Consider the following 17685-nt stretch of genomic DNA (forward strand, 5'->3'; position numbering starts at 1 on the left):
TTATATTTTTTTTTATTTAAAATAGACTTTTATAACTAGAAATTTTTGAATACATGTGTGGTTTTATTAAAAATTAAATTTTTGGTAAATAAAAAAGATTGGCAGATGATCAATTCATAATTTTATAGCATGAAAAAATTTAGAATAATTCCAGCTACATAATAACACAAAATTCACGATATAATCAGAGCAAGACACATCGCTCTCTTTCTTCGATATTTAACTGACACGCAAACCGGATGGTTATACAGGATACACAGTCTTTAGGAAAAATACTCCCAGCTTAATTAAAATCGGTGGCAGCATCGCTTTCCGGCATGTTTTTTAGAGCAGAAGAACGGAGAGACTGTTGAAATGACTTTGAAACTTAAAAATTAATAAAAATAGTTTCCAAATTGAATCGATGATAAAGTAATTACCAAAACATCAATTAGATCTAATGTACAGACCTTAATTGCTAAAACTAACAGGTGGATAGCACAAATAGCATCTAAATATAAAAAGTCAGTAAAAAAAAAATTCGTTATTAATTTATCTTTAATTAAGATTTTAGTCAAAATAAAACACATCTTTTTAAGAAAGAAAAGTGTCAAGATCACCCTAAAATTTACTAAATTGATTACATTAAATATTTAAAATTTTAGTTTAAAAACAATTTAAATAGTTTAAAAATTCAACTGAAAATTGTTGAAACTCAAGAGAAAATAAATACTTTTACATATAAATACATACATAGCTGTTGAGATAAAATTTAGCAAAGGATGTTATATGAACAAAAGGAACGATGGATAATTATTTTCATATATGGCTTTTGATTCTAAGCTATATAAAACCAGTGAACCTAAAAATACCAATGAGCATGTCTATTATCATTTACATTAAAACCAAAAAAAAATATATTTCCAATATTAATATAATAAAAAGCAACCAAGGCAAAAAAGTAAAATGGTAATGACATATGACCGATGTCCATATATCTATAAAAAATAATAAAATAAATATCTATATATACATATAAAAAATATTTATAAATTAAATAAATAATCCAATATCATCATACGGTTTGACAGAATGTACATGTAACTGAATAAGTAATTATACAGGTTGATATATTATTAAAATGTAAATTAAAGCAATACCTTTTTGCTTTACTAAACATAAATATTTACATACATATATCATCAGTACATATATGTGAGATTGGTTTAAAGAATTCTACATCTAAATTTATTCATTAAAACATTATTATACGGTTCTTAAAATAGGAACAGCATTATTTTTTAACTACAATTGGTAGATACATATAACAAAATCATATCGATTTACTTCTTTTTAGTATATATTATATTCAAATATGTAAAGTACAAACAACATAAACTGTAATCAGTGTATAACTCACTTAACATACGTTTAGTCACTTACTTATATTTTATGTATGAAAATATACAATAAAAATAGTCATAAAATAATAACACAAATTATGAAGTCATCTGGTCAAAAAAAATTGGATAATTAAATTTTTTAGTTAATTATGAGTCCACTTATAAATAAAACTTACCAATCAATATTAGCACATGAACATATAACATGATATAAATTTAATATTTACAAAAAAATATTAAGTCATTGTAAACATAAAATGATTTTAAGTTTAAGCCTAGTGAAATAATGCTTATAAATTATTTAATAACGCTAAGTAATTATTTAATACACTAATAAAATATTTAATAATTAAAATGTGATCTATAAGTTTAATTTAATAAAATATAGAAAATCACAGTGTTTTTAAAACACACACTTCTACATATATCTATATACATACATTTAAAAAATAAGCTTTTCTTTTATTAAAAAATATTTTTTCTTGCTCATCTTTAACCCATATTCATAACCCTTTGAACATAAAATAAACGTATTTTACTGATAAAATCTTTGCTTTTCCAACGAAGTTTTTCGAAGCCATTTGACACTTGTGCTTATCATATAATGATGCTGACACCAAGTTAAATGGTTGATGAAAATCTACCTTCGAAACAAATCCTTATAAATATATAAAACCATATCAGAGGCGGGTGCGTCTATAAAAGCTGTTAAAGCTTCACCCAAAATGTTATATACAATTTTTTTGCATTTTAGTTATAAATAATTTAAATCACGCGATTTTAATTATATAATATGTTGCTAATTAAATCTTTTAATTTATACTGTATTTCTGCAATAAAAAACATATTTATAAACTAAGCAATTTTTTGTGGATTTGTAATTTTATTCGTTTTTAAGTTATGCAAATTATTTTTAGTATTATTTAGATCTATATTAAAGAAAAATATAACTAAATTTTATTTTCTTGCTTTAACGTTCCTGAGGTTTAATTTCATGTTCAATTACTCTCTGCCTTGATGAGAAAACTGATATAATTAGATTAGCGCTCGTTTAACTTTTTTTTTTGATATTTATTAAATTAGTAATACTATAGAAAAATAAATATTGGTTTACCATAATTGAAAACAATAATGAATGTAAAAAAATTTAATAAAAAATAAATACATATGCTGTAATTATAATAACCAGTGGCAAGGAAAGTGTTTCTCCCGTTCTATTTATAATACATATTTGACATTCAGTTCTGTGTTTTAATTGTATCATTTATACATCAGTAGATATTATGTGAAAAGGCTTGTTTCGAGTCACTGAATATTATACGATTTTGAGTCAATTTTAAATCAACATGCGCTTTAAATAAACGAAAATTCCTAGCATTGTTAAATGAGGTAAACTCAATGTATAATGGTTTATTCATGTACAATATTGTCTGATGGTTATGTTGTAGTGAAATACTTCAATGAGTCGTTTGAATGAAGAACGACTTTGATTACACAATGAAAAAATATGCCAGTTTCTAATTTGATGCGTTTAAATCGTTTCTAAATTGAAGCAAGTTTAGCTGACACAATAGTTGTAAAATTAAGTTAATTATTAGATTATTGAGTAACTGAATTTTAAAGATCTAATAATGCTTATTACTTAGTTTGAATCTAGTTATACATAAAAAACTAAATTTTATCGATTTAAGAAATGATTTAAAAATATTTTTTTAATCAGCATGGCTTATACTTTTTAGTTTTTTATTCCATATAAGCTTGTGAATTGGTTATTTTTTAAATTAACAGTATGTATTAATTTTATTAAAAAAAATTTGATTATTTGAGGTAATTATCTGAATAAATAATGATATATTTTTTATATTTAGATTATGTACTATAATCTATTTGATATTTTTTCGCAAATTTATGTTATGAGTAATATGTTAACGACGAGTTATTTATATGGCACAGCTAGGTTGTCTAACTTTCTAGTATTTTGTTATTTTTAGGATTATGGAAAACAACATGTCGCTCTTGGGAACTTGGGATTAATATTGAACAAGAAATTTACATAAAGAACAAAGGGGTTAAAAATAAACAATAAATACCCTGATATTATTTATTTATTTCTGAAAATTATTATAATAAATTTAGTTATACATGTTTCTACAACGATTAAAACAACTTTAACATGTCAATGCTATTTAAAGCTTTTTAATGAATAAATTGACCGCTAAAAAGCTCTTTGAATAGTATAGATTATGAAACTTTTTTTGCCAGAAATTCCACTTTATATATCAGTATTAAGCTTTATATATTTATTCTGGCCTACAATGCTTTTTGATATGGTTTCATCGTATTTTGTATATTCTGTACCTATGATTGTTTCTTCATGAATAAAAGGCTTGGATAAGATGATTTAATTGTATTTTGCAATGTAGCTTTTGATGGTAATATAAATTCTGAATGTAAATATGTTTCATAGCTCAATGGATTGCTGAAAATTTTAATAAACCAATCAAGTGCGTACTACAGCGCTTCGTTTGCATATGAATTTTCTTAATTGTAATGAAAACCAAGAATCACATATTATATAAAATACTGTGTAAAAATGTGTATTTTTATACCTTAAATTATTTTGCCGTATCATGAGATGATTTCCATCTAATATTTTATTTAATAATGAGTGTATCGTATATAGTTTTTACATACTAAGCACAAAATCATTTTTAATTGTATTTTAATTCTTAATCTTTCAATATTTACATCACTGTTAAAATTATTTTACAATTAAATTTTTTTTTTATTATATATATTAATGTTTTTTAATTATCTATAAATCTCTACAATCATACTTATATTGAGTATTAATGTAAAATGCAACTAAAACCATATAGTAAATATATTTTGTCAATGAAAAATAAATAATATCACTTAAAATTGTTAGAAGTAAAATCAGACAATATTTAAAAAAAGTAGTAACATATATTTTTATTTTTTTTTATAATTAATAATTTTAATGAAAAATTATATCTTATATTAAAATATGAATATAAAATCTTGTAACAGATATCTCACTTTATCTAACCTACTTTCGTGGTTTTAATTTGCAACTTATCAAACCGCCACAGCAATTAAAAATACCATTTAACCACAATTAGATTTACGCGTCGTCATGAATTGAATTATACTGGTACTAGGTCTTCCCCATGAACGTAATTTAATCTTAAGCGTAGATAGTACATTTATTCAATTCTTACATATCTGCTCGCAGCATCTGATGAGGAATAACATCAAACATGTATGTATGTACATATGTGCTTATTATATTTGAACGACAAACTAGACACGCAGAGAGATGTTCTTGGGAAGCACTTGCGGCTTATCACATCAATAGAACGTTGTTTTGTGTTTTCCAGATATCGGATTCTGCGCATGGATTGTTACAGAGTTTCATATTCAGAAATGAATATTGATTTGTTAAATAGCAATTCGCTACGCGTTTTATCGCATGAGATAAGAAAACAGAATTACGGTTTGATATACGATATGTGACAATACGTGACAAGTATCAAATATCAAGTATATTAAATTAGTTGGTAATTAAAATAAGAATATCAATATTCGTATTTATATTAAAAAAATATATGTAAAAAAATGATTATTTATAGCACTTTACGATTAATAACTGAGCTTCTACAGAGTTATATAAAGATGTCAAAGCCACATTGTCAAATTTTGATACGTAATTTTACTTAAACAAATATTTTTTCTAGCTTTTATTTGATTAAAGACATTGCTGTTTACCGGATTATAAAAATATTAAATCCCCAAGCCGTCTAACTCGTCCCATTCTTATATTTAATTTAAGAATCTGGCTAAAATTTTTGTTTTTATACTATAATATATACTTTATACAATAAAAATATGTAGCGGAAACATACAGATGATGAAACACTAAACTCGCGTTAAGGACTGTGAACAGTGTAAAAGATCGGGACCACACAGCCCTCGTTACAATCCCATAAAAAACAAGAGTTTATTGAGAAAATTCTTTTGTGGCAAAACGAACACAGATAACAAATATCATCGCATCCGTGACGTTCCCGAAATGCAATACGACCTTGGACGAGCGAATGTCGCTTTCTAAAGGCGCAGACCTATTTCGCCGTTCTACGAAGCGATTGCAGCGATGATCGCTGCAGAATAGCCCTGGATATATAAGCCTGGACTCCAGTAATTCAGTCAGGCAGACAAACAGTTAGAGTCACGAAGTCATAAGTCACCAGCAGCCACTCGAAGAGAACAGCAGACGCGCCCCTACAGACAGACGCGAAGTGACGACCTAGAACTCCCAAGCGATCATCGTCGCAAGAGGAACTGCTTCCTGATTAATTTTAATGTAACTAAGAATTTTTATTAATATTGAGTGCTTTTAATTTATTATAAATTTTGATTATATTTCGAATTAAGTATATTTATAATACGCTTTGAATAATATGTACACAATTTACAATTTCCATTATTAGGTTTTATTGGATTACGACGAGCAAAGAACACGTTTTTATTAGTCTTATTTTTTAATACAGATATAAGATTATTACTAAAAAATATGTACGACCTAGCTCGATCTCTATTAATTATTACAATATTTATCCGCTAGATAAAAAAATCTTGGATTAACCGAATCTGCAATGATCAAATAGAATTATAATTATATAATAATAAACACTACTTCTGATCTCTTAGACGATAGAATCACAAAAACACTCAGGTCCATATATTATTCGAACCCAGATCTTTCAAGTTTATAGTCAGCGACTTATACCACTCTTCTATCGTATTGATAAATTTCATATTGCTTTGACTTTAACAAAGCCTTCCTACCTAATTCTGCAATAAAAGGCATTTATAATTTCAGTCATAATATAAATGGTATATTATAAAAACCGCGAGATCCCCGAGAAATAAAAATTGCCAGTTTTTTAAAAACATAAATAAAAACTTTTTTCACAAGACCCTTATGAAAGTGACGCAAAATACGTTTAAGCCCATACACAATTGTTGTGGTTAGTATTTATAAAGCGTTTTTGCGGCTCGAACAATAAAATGGCTCCTAATCAAACGCGTGGTTACGATATTAAATAGCATTGTCATTTAATACAAAAACTATTACTTTCGTTAATTTGCGTATAAGCTCTGTAAAGTAACCAGATAATAAACTCACGGTTTGTCACCCTCTAGAAAAACACGCCAGGTGGCAGGTACGTTTACAAGGAGGATGAAATTGCGCATATAGCTTAATTGGTCGAAATAAACATATACAAGGGTTCACACGAATATGAACTATACACTAACAAACAGACACTCACTTTTTTATCTATATTTATATATTACTACACATATATATTATATTAATTGCGCAATAAATATACATACCAAATGGATTCATAAAGCGCCTTACTGAATATAAAATTAGTACTAAATCTTATATCATTTAAAATATTTCATAAATGGTCAACAGTATTATTGCATGTGTTATTTTTAAGTAAAATGTGAAAAATAATATATTTAGACCATATATTACATTTATATTTTATAAGATAAAGATATTTTATATACATTGCTAGATATTATGTATTAAAAACTTATTTATAGAAATTCACTTTAAAATATTTATATAATAAAATCATATATGAATATATATAATACTTTAAATTAAATTATAAATTTAATCATAAATATATGAATAAAAAAAAATAATAAATTAAAAAGTCGTTGCTTTAACTGGTATGGCTTCACTGACTAATATTTAAAAAGTTACTGACTGCTTATGACGAAGATGTTAACTATCTATAATTATTAACTCATTATATATAGTAAGTTTGTAAGAAACCGTTTTAATAAAAAAATATTAAACATTTAATTGATTGCCAAAATAATATATGTTACAATTTTCAAGAGAATACTTAAAATATATTTATTTTATATAAAGTTTTTTCTGAATTTTAGTTTCTCAAAAAACACTTAAAACATAAAAATTAAAAATCATACTGATATTCAAAATAAATTTGTATTTCGTTTTGTGTTTAATTTCGTCGGTTTATATTAGCCAAAAGCAAAACTTTTTTTGCGGAAATTAAATGTTTGGTTTCTTTCTAATTAAAAATACTTTTTATAAGACCATAAAAAGCAATTCAAGTATTTTTTCAATAAAATGAAGCGAGAGGTCTCTACTATGATGAAACTTTTTGGTACATCATACCAATTATAATGCTATAAAAATATGTTTCTAGATATTTAATATAGCAAATAAAACCGATTTTTTCATCCTTGTATATTTAAATATGAAACAGTGTATATCTAATTTTAAACACATTTATATTTTTCATGGACTAGGAATAGTGTCTTTATAAATTTAATTTATCTTTAATACTTAGATGGAACATAAGGTAAAAAAATAATAAAATGCTATCTAAAAACCAAGCCTTTTTAAATACACAAAAATTATAATATACTTATGTATATACATACGTATTCGGTATGTACATATATACCTCGCATAAACGCTTATACAGTTTGTTTAAACATTAAATATTTTCCTTTTATCAAATAAAAGTCAAATTGTATTTAACGAACAAAGTTAAAGTTTAACTTATGTATGTTAAAGATAAGTTTGTAAAAAAACTATAGTTATGTCTTAATGGTTATTTAAATCAATTTTTTTAAAGTTAAATTAATGCATAATAAATATATAACTTAAAGTAAAAAGAACACAAGTTATTAATTAAATAAACATATCTTACAACTAAAAAGTAAATAATAAAATACTCTCGTAACTTTAAGCTGTGATTAGTAAAACAAATTTAAAACTTTCATCACAGAAATACATAATCATACAATAATAAACACGTAGTCATTCGTGACAGAAAATTGCCAGATTTTGCACAGGTACTTTTTTATATTAAAGAATATCGTTAAATATTTGCAGTTATGAGTACTACATAAAGAATATATTTTTATTTCAATATTTCTATATTGGATTTTTTTTGCTTTCAAGTAATGTCGGAACATAAAGGATATAGTTCATGGCAAAATTTAATATTACGATTTTTTGTTACCATATAAAGGAAAAATGCGGGTAGATGAAAAACACACATAAAGTTTTTACCTGTCATTGTCTAACCGATTTTTTGTGCAACTTAGTAAATGTTATTTCCGACCTATATCATGTTTACATGACAGATGTTTTGCAGAATATTTATTAAACAACATACACATATATTTAAAGCTTATTTATTTATATTTTATTATGTTATTAAATTTAAAAGTTACAGCTATTGCATGTGACATTTGAAAAAAAAATCTGAAAGAGTGATTTATTTATTTTTTAATAAAATTCAATCTATTTGGACAATAAGCAATTCTAATATTACATACATTCCTTTTTTTTTTCTCCCAGCAACTGGGTAATTAATAAAATACTCTTTGATTTATTGTTTTTTAAAAGACATCCCAATTTTTTTTTGTTCTATACAGTTGTGGTTTTCGATTTTTTTTTAACTTTACTTTCTATTGTAAAATTTTTTTAAGATTAATTGGATAAAATATATTAACATAATCCAGCTCTGCTATATTTAGCTTGTATTCCTTTTACTTTTGCAGAACTCTATAAAATCAGTTTTTTCTTTGATCCGTTGGCAAGTACGTATGTATGTTATTTTTGCATAGCTAAGTATATATTAGCGACATTTAAGAGAATTGAGAACGAGCTTTTCACCGCGGATATTTTGCGTTATAATCCTGTTTACAAAAAAGTCTGTTTCTCAATGTTTTATGGAAATCTTCGTATTAGAATTGTTTGTGTGTGCTGAAGGATCTGATCATTCAATTTGATGCTAGCTGTTTGCAGTATTGTCTTATAAAGCTATATACTTTTATGTTTTCTTTGTTAAATTCGGAACATACAATTTTTTGTGCATAAAAAATAAAAAATATTTTATTTAAATATAAATTATTACGGTTTAATTTTTTTACAAATTACTGCGGTTTAAAATAGCAATTGTATCCTCAAAGGAAAACGTACAAAATGTTGCAGCAGAATATATCTCTTAAAAGTTTTCCAATACCCAATTACTAGTGTCCCTTCATATTGGACAAACACAAACTGTAACTTATTATGTTTTTATGTATACTTTACACTCCCATTATATATATCTATAAGTAAAAAAATAAAAAAAATACCTAACAAATAGATCGAATATTTTTTATTTATTTTATTATTACCATACTTTTAGAGATAGAGAAATCGAATGTGGAATCATTTGTTTGGTTAGTAGAGACTATGCAATTTTCACTACACGTATAAATAAAAAAGGTTTTGCAAAATATACATGGGTTAAATTTGTTTTTGCTCCTCTTTACCCTTAATTTATTTTCCCTTTGTATATATAGAAAATTTCAAAGACCTACTCGAGTAATTAGTTCTAGATATTTATCATAGAATTCGACCTATACTTTAATTTCAACAATTTGTCACTCGAGCCTAGCATGCCGACTTACTTATTCTATGAAATAAATCACTTTGCGGATATTCTTTGTGCGGAAATTCACATTTCACAAAATGTCATCAAAGTATAAGAGGGTGATTATTTACGCAAAAAGTATTTAAATGTTCATTTTGGATATGCATATGAGTTGTGATAATTACTCATTCTATTCTGTTCGCATATTTTATTTTTATATATTTTTAAATTATGAAATCAATATTTATATATTATCTAAAATATTTAATATTGCTTATTAAGCTACCTATGCTATGTTTTATACAAAAAAAATCTGTAACATTGTTTACCTTACGAATAATAATCAGTATTTCGAACAGTTCATTTTAAAAAATATATTTAATTTATTGCATATGTAAAGAAATGTATTCTAGATTTCGATTTTTATTGGTGTGTCGATTGGCAGTCATTCGTTCTAATATCAGTGTGCTGATAGTCTCATAATACTCTGAGATGTTCTGCTATCGATGTGACTAAGTTTTATATCTTTTATATCGATCGCTCAAGACAGCTCCGTCAAATTGCTGATCAGAAAATGTATAAAGCAACTGCGTTATCTTCGGAAACATACCCGCAAATGTTGACGCCCATTAGAGAAAATGGGATATTCACAGCCACAAAGAACAATAAAATTTGATGCGAGGTTAAAGCTATTGAATCTAGTGTATTTTATCTGCAATAATGATTGATTTTTAATAGCAAATAAGTACGTCAAAATAACAATCAAATCTCGGTCAGAATTTTATTAACAGCCTTGTAATAATTATATTATTCGCGGGCAAAATAAATATCAAATGAGTAAAATATCATACGCTCAGAATTAAAATAATATATGTTCATAAATATATATGTATATTATTCAAGCTCAGAATAAATAGTAAATGGTTAGAATAAAAATAGCATACCATCAAAATACGAATATAGGACGAACATAATTAAAGCATAGGGATATCATGTAAATTTAAGAAAAATATTTTTATAAATATAAACGGGCAATAAATTAATTATTTTAGAAATATCTTATAAAATATCTCGCTCGCACTAATGTTTTAGTGTGAACGGAATTGGTTGGTCAGCACATTGAACACGCCATGAATAGCTACTAACGAATTTATTTATTGTGTATAGGCGCGAAGATATTTCGAGTGACGAACGAAGCGGGAATAACGACAGAGCGGCGGCAGAGCACGTGCTTACTGTGTTCACATCTGACAATTTTTCCAGCCCACAAGTAGAGCTAACAAGTTAGCCTTAAAGCACATCTGTCAAAATAATTTTTACCATTTGATATAAATTCTGACCATTCCAATTTAATATAAATTCTAAGCAAGTTTTATAAATTCTGACCATCTTATTTTTATTTGATGTGTTCAGATCTTTCGATATAAGTCTTAACCCGTGTAATTTTAATTTTAATTACAATAGTATTTAAATTCTGACTCGAAAAATACGACCAGAAAAGTTTGTGGCTATTGTGCAATACTAGGTGTCATACATAGTTTCGCTACGCTTTATTGTATGTAAGATATAATTTTTGCTGTTAAAATCAATTTAATATTTTATTATATTATGTGTAAATTCATTATGGATGACAATAATATTAATATTTAAACTCATTACAATACTATTTACTCAAATAATCCTATTCTACTTTTCAAATGTTCCTTCTCTAATAAAGTATTGGAATATCTTAAGGTGGCTCTTTATAAACTATCGCTTAAATTTTAATAAAAAGAAGCTATAAAGAAGATTTGGTTTCGGTGAATAGTGTTAATATTTTTTGTGTTTTTATTCTTAAATTATTTGCAAGAGATTGTTTGTGAAGCACATTTGTTAAATATACTGGGACATTTTGTAGAAAAATATATATTTTAATTGTGCCGGAAAGGAATTTTTAGCGCTATATCGCTAGCTAATTTATTGTATCAGAAATTACTTACGGCGGTATCTCAAATATTATTGATTTCATGGAAGTGTGTGAAAAAATGGGTTTATTATTTTTTTAAGATCTTGAACAATTTAATTACATCGTGAAATTTTCAAAACTTTCAAGACACGATTTGCATAATTAAATTCGCGAAAAAACTAAATTTTCTTATGTACTCAAAAATATAATAATTAAAATAATTCCAGTAAGATAAAGTTATATTATGGTATAGATCAGGTCTCGGCAACCTTTTTTGGCTGCGGGTCAAAATAATTAAAATGTGACTATTAAAAAGACTATCCGGGTCAGTGAATATTTTTGGTCCTAACAACCATATATGTGGTCTAGTCGTGACATCATAACACGTTAAAAAAATGATATTTGCAGAACTAAAATGGGTCACTTCAAATCATCAAACGGGTCATTTGGTGACCCGCGGGTCATAGGTTGCCGAGCCCTGGTATAGATACTTAGGTTGAAATTAATTATATTAATAATATAATTTATTAAGAATTAGGTACATACAAATAATGTTTGATGGTTTGTCAAAGCAAACACTTTAAAAAAACATTTTTTTTTTGATAAAATTCATTATTTAAGAATTAAATAAAAAATCAACTACAATATAATTTTCATAATAAAAATTCTTATTACAATAATCATTATTTGTTATTTATTATTTATTACCGAAATAATAATTATTTGGTAACAATTAATATTTCGGTATTGTATTAAAAAAAACTGAAATTTTAATTTCTAAAATATTTTTCGTTATTGAATGCCTTTTATATAATACGTTTGAACATATTAATTTTAATAAAACGTTTTATTTGTTACAGGATGGATGAACCGAAGCTATTTATATCGAACATGACCGAAATTTACAAGGCAAACGAGACCGACGAATATCAATTTCCGGCAGACTCGAACAACACGAACGACTTCTCCAATTTCTTTCCAAAGTTCTCTCAAAATTTGAACCCCAACTTATCGCAAGATTTGTACTACCAAGACGAAAATTTCACCATCACAATCGACTGCCTGAAAGCGAGCGAATCGTTCGTTAATTCAACATCGTTCAAGACAATAGTCTTTTGCTTGTATTTCGCCATATTCTGCGTGGCGCTACTTGGAAACGGCGCCGTTTGTTGCATTGTCCAAATGACGCCTAGAATGCGAACCGTTACGAATTATTTCATCACAAATCTGGCTCTGGGTGACATATTGATGTCTGTGTTTTGTGTGCCCTTTTCATCGATGTCCACGCTCGTTTTACATTATTGGCCGTTCGGCAGTGTTTTGTGCCGGATCGTGAACTACTCGCAGGTGGTTTCGGTTTTAGTTTCAGCTTATACTATGGTGGCTCTGGCCGCAGATCGATACAGGGCCATCACGAATCCGTTAAAACCGAGACTTTCCAGGCTAGCTGCAAAATCTGCAATAGGTGCTGTGTGGTTTGGGGCTTTGGCGACAGCTTTGCCTACGCCTATTGTTTCAACGCTATCGAAGCCCTCTGAATGGTTTACTGTGTGTCGAAGGTAATATAATACAGTAATTGGATATTTTAGAGGCTTAATCAATTAAAGCACACTTGATGCATTTATTGTGCGATATTATGCTTAAGTAAATAAAAAATATAAATGTATTAAATTTATAATATTATTTGATTGAAAAAAAAGCAATACTAATACACTTGGTATCTATCAGGTTAAAAATATGATTAAGCTAACGTGTTGTGCAACTTACTAGCATTGTCTTCAAACACAGTTTTAATATTTTTATTTAAATATATATTATAAGCTATTTGTAATATTATTGTAGCTTGAAATGAAGTAAATTCGTGTGTATTTAATCTTTTTTTGTGGCAAATGCAATATTATATTTTACATTTATTGACTACCTATCTTTCATTTAAAAAAATAATTTTAATTAAATGATATTATGATTAGGTAACGGAGAAGTTTTAAAAAATTGAGAATAAATATTATATTAATAAAAATTCAACTAAATTACTACGATAAAAAAATTTATATGTAATTTATTTTATCTAAGGCCAAGATTTTGTGCCAGATTTTTTTAATTACGTAATTTGTGTAAATACTATAAATACTAGAATTCAATAGTAGAATTTAATCGTTTTTAAGAGTTGACGCATAGAGAGAAGCGGCTGCTTTTCTATTGGTGTTGACGCTTGTGTCCTAAGTAGAGTCTCCAATTACTCGAACCATCAACTACTCGAGTATCGAATATTAAAATTTTAAAATACTCGAGTACTCGAGTACTTTCGAGTATTTACCAAATGTACCAAAATAGCTATTATTCAAATTCGTGCACATATAAATAAATAAATAAAATACTTTGTATGTTAATTTTTACAATTATTTTAACTTCACGAACATACTTTTTAAAAACAATAATGCAAAAAGTGTCTCGAATTTAATATTACTGCTAACCTTTGGTTTTATTATTCCCGTTATGGAAAAAACCCTTTCCGTTGCTGTTGATGTTGGTCTTATTGTCATTAACGCGTTGGATTAGGTTTCTAATTTATATCTGTTCGCTTTTTATAGATATAAAATTTTTTGAACTCTCTTTTTATGTTCTCTTCTTTCATTCCCTTCTCTGCTTTTCTCTTATTTCCTTCGACTATTGACAAAATAGTATTTTGTAATTCTTCTTAAATAGATTTTTTTTCTTAACAATATACAATATTCTACTCCTTCTGATTAATGCGAAGAATTTAAATCTATATCCTTCGAAGATGTATTTGGGTGAATCCCTTTCACTTTAGAGCTAAACGGTTCGCAAAGAACTGACTTTACTTTAAATGCTTTTAAAACACACAATTGTTTTGATTTATATTTTAAGCTGAGGGATCAGTATAAACAATTGACAACACTTTACGCTAAAACTGCATAGTCATAAAACCTAAAAAAAAATTTTGTTGATATTTCATATTGTTCATTGCCATAAATTAGATAAGTCGGGATTGTCGAACAGAAAACACAAAAGAAATTTCTCCGTCGTACCCACTAGCATAGCCGACGACCGGAACTATGCAACTATGGAACTATGAAAAAAATTATACCTGATAGTAACCGCTCTAGCTCAGGACTTCGGGCATAAACGCCAAATAAAAGCAAGACGTTAATCTTTACCGGACCGAGTTAAAGTTATTTTTGTTTCTGAAATATTTAAAAAAAATTTAATTTCGAGTATTAATCGAGTAATTTTCAAAATACTCGATTATCAAGTACTTGAAAAATAGACAAAAATACTCGGGTATCGAGTACTCGATTACTCGAATTGGAGACTCTAGTCCTAAGTCAAAAGTGAAATGAAAAATATGCGATATATACACCTGCTCGAGATTAATAAGATTATTTTGCTCATCTACTCTCGATGTGTGCACCAAATACTACGATTCAAGGTTGAAAATGGATTTGTATATTTTTATGAAAATTTTAGCATGGCCGTTAATAATAATTGAACATGTAAATATTTGGCAACCATGCAATTGTCAATTCACAGGCTACATTTATCAGTGCAATATATTATTTTATGTTTGTACTGGCTTGAAACGGTCAATGTGGATCTTTGATGCACTTGCACTTGATAAAAAAATTTTAGCAAAAAGTCATTGACCGCTATGACGAAGTCACTAACCATTTATTTTAAAAAAATACGAGATTTTGACTTATATAAATTCGTACTTTATAAGTTTCGTTGCACACGTGTACACATAAAATACTATGCAAAGTCCATAAAATAGATAGCAGCTCTTAAATAACAGTCGGGGAAAATATGTCTGATCTTAATTAGAAAACAATTAAAACTAGAAAATTTCTGGCTGGGTTTACAAATATTAATAATAAACAGGCTGACACTTTTATTTGTGAAATTGTTAATCGCAAAATTAAACAACGTAAAATTTACTACAGCAAGAACCCAAGAGCCTAGAAAAAATATTTCTAACACATTACTACCTACTATATAAAACTTTAATCGAAAATTATGGATGACTAAAGATTTTTTAAAACTACTCAATTTTATAATGGTAGAAAAATATTGCAAAGATAATAACCTATTATTTTATATTTTAATATTAATTTATAATGCACTAAATCATCCGCAATGTAACTTTAAAGTTAAAATAAAAATATTGTTATTCTTCCGAATATAATCTATATTACTACACACATTTAGGCAGGTGGTAAGTGATATTGTTAGACGAAACAGTAAATCGTTACTATGATTCTAAAGAGAGTATGATATTTATAAAGATGATAATGTTATTAGAAAACTAATCAAAATAATAAATGTATATATTATATATCTGGGAGAGATTAATTTTTTTAAGAAATGACGCAATGCAGTTTATATGTAATTTAAGAACTAAATAAGAAAACTCATATATAGAAAATTATCAAATAAATGAGCAACAAAAATAATCTAGAACTAGGAAGATCGCTAAATATTAAAATATTATTATTGGGAACGATTTGTGAAAGCGTTAAAATCAGTTAATGTTGCTTTAATATGCTAAACATAAATTTATGAAAAAAGTAAGACGTGTACCTATATTCAATTAAAAAGTAGTTTATACTTAATTAAAATACATTTACAATAAGGTATTTGTACTTAAACGAAAGCTTGCAGAGCAAATTAATAAGTTGAATTAGATTTATTACGTATTACAAATTTTGTATTAAAAATACTTTGCATTCGAACTAATATATTCACTTAACAAAAAAAAAGTAATCTGAAAGGGCACATATTTATTTTATTTTCAAACAATAACTGTATTATATCTGATTTTATACAACTTTTTATTATAAATAATAAATGATTCAATCGTGTTTGAAAGGATTACTTATTCCAAGAGATTTATTATTTATTTAAGGTTGCCATCCATTAATCTGCAACTATAGGATTAAAATAATGAATATTTTATAAAATACATTTATTTAATTAAAATCAAAATAAACCTTTTTTGCAACTTATTTTTACCTGTTTAAAGCAGGTTTAAAGTAGCAATTGAAATAAAACCTTTTATATAAATCTCAAGACTACGCAATAAAGAATTAACTTCATCGCATAATAGGGAGATGGTTTCATACAAGGGTACTTTTAATCCTCTTATGTATAAATTTATCACAAATTTCGCTGATACACATTTAATTATTATTGTTTGACACAATTTTTATATTACTACTTTTTTAACGTAGCAAAATTGTATGCAAATTTTTAACAAATTGATCCATTTGGTTATTGCAAGTTTTTTTATATCAAAAATATATCTTTAAAGAAGTTAAATTAGTTAACCTGATTATTTGCTTTATATTTACATCATAAGCCATGTAGCATATATAAATCAATGATAAAAGCAAATTAATTTCATTAATCGCATTTATTTTCATACATTTTCGTTTGTCACACAACTATTCCTGGAAAGCAATTGAGTAAAAATATCACATAAAGGTCTCAAATTAACAAGTACGTCATGGATTTTATTTCAACTCTCTGACAATTTCCGCTTACCTCGAATAAAATATTATTGGCGTCAGAGTTGTTAACTAATTGATTTTTTTTTATTAGATACATATTTATCATTCAAAACTAAATGAAGTACTATAAAACGGATTATTTACGTATCTTATACTCACGAGTTATTTAAATGTTTAATAAAAATACGTTTTGACAAAATTAAAATAATCCGTAAAAACATTAATTTTATTATTGTAATATATATCTATATATAGAAGCAGTGGCGGCTCGTGACATCGTGTGTGCTGCCAGTGACATTTATTACGTTATTTGTCTTTATTTC

The 17685-nt window shown here is 26.5% G+C and overlaps 2 protein-coding genes across 5 annotated transcripts in view; one reads left to right on the forward strand and one right to left on the reverse strand.

Annotated features, from left to right (window-relative positions):
* Positions 1 to 17685, reverse strand: part of LOC148228059 (uncharacterized) — a 339858-nt gene that overhangs the window by 68192 nt on the left and 253981 nt on the right. The gene's annotated exons all lie outside the window — the stretch shown is intronic.
* Positions 1 to 17685, forward strand: part of LOC148228060 (RYamide receptor-like) — a 73819-nt gene that overhangs the window by 32539 nt on the left and 23595 nt on the right. Inside the window, exon 2 of the mRNA XM_088200998.1 lies at positions 12695 to 13393. Within this exon, the coding sequence (XP_088057124.1) occupies positions 12696 to 13393 (698 nt within the window). The 5' untranslated portion in view covers position 12695. The remainder of the gene's footprint in view (positions 1 to 12694; positions 13394 to 17685) is intronic.

Source organism: Plectrocnemia conspersa, unplaced genomic scaffold (genome assembly GCF_051122295.1).
Source record: "Plectrocnemia conspersa isolate PC_06_02 unplaced genomic scaffold, ASM5112229v1 ptg000012l, whole genome shotgun sequence".
Taxonomy (NCBI): Eukaryota; Metazoa; Arthropoda; class Insecta; order Trichoptera; family Polycentropodidae; genus Plectrocnemia; species Plectrocnemia conspersa.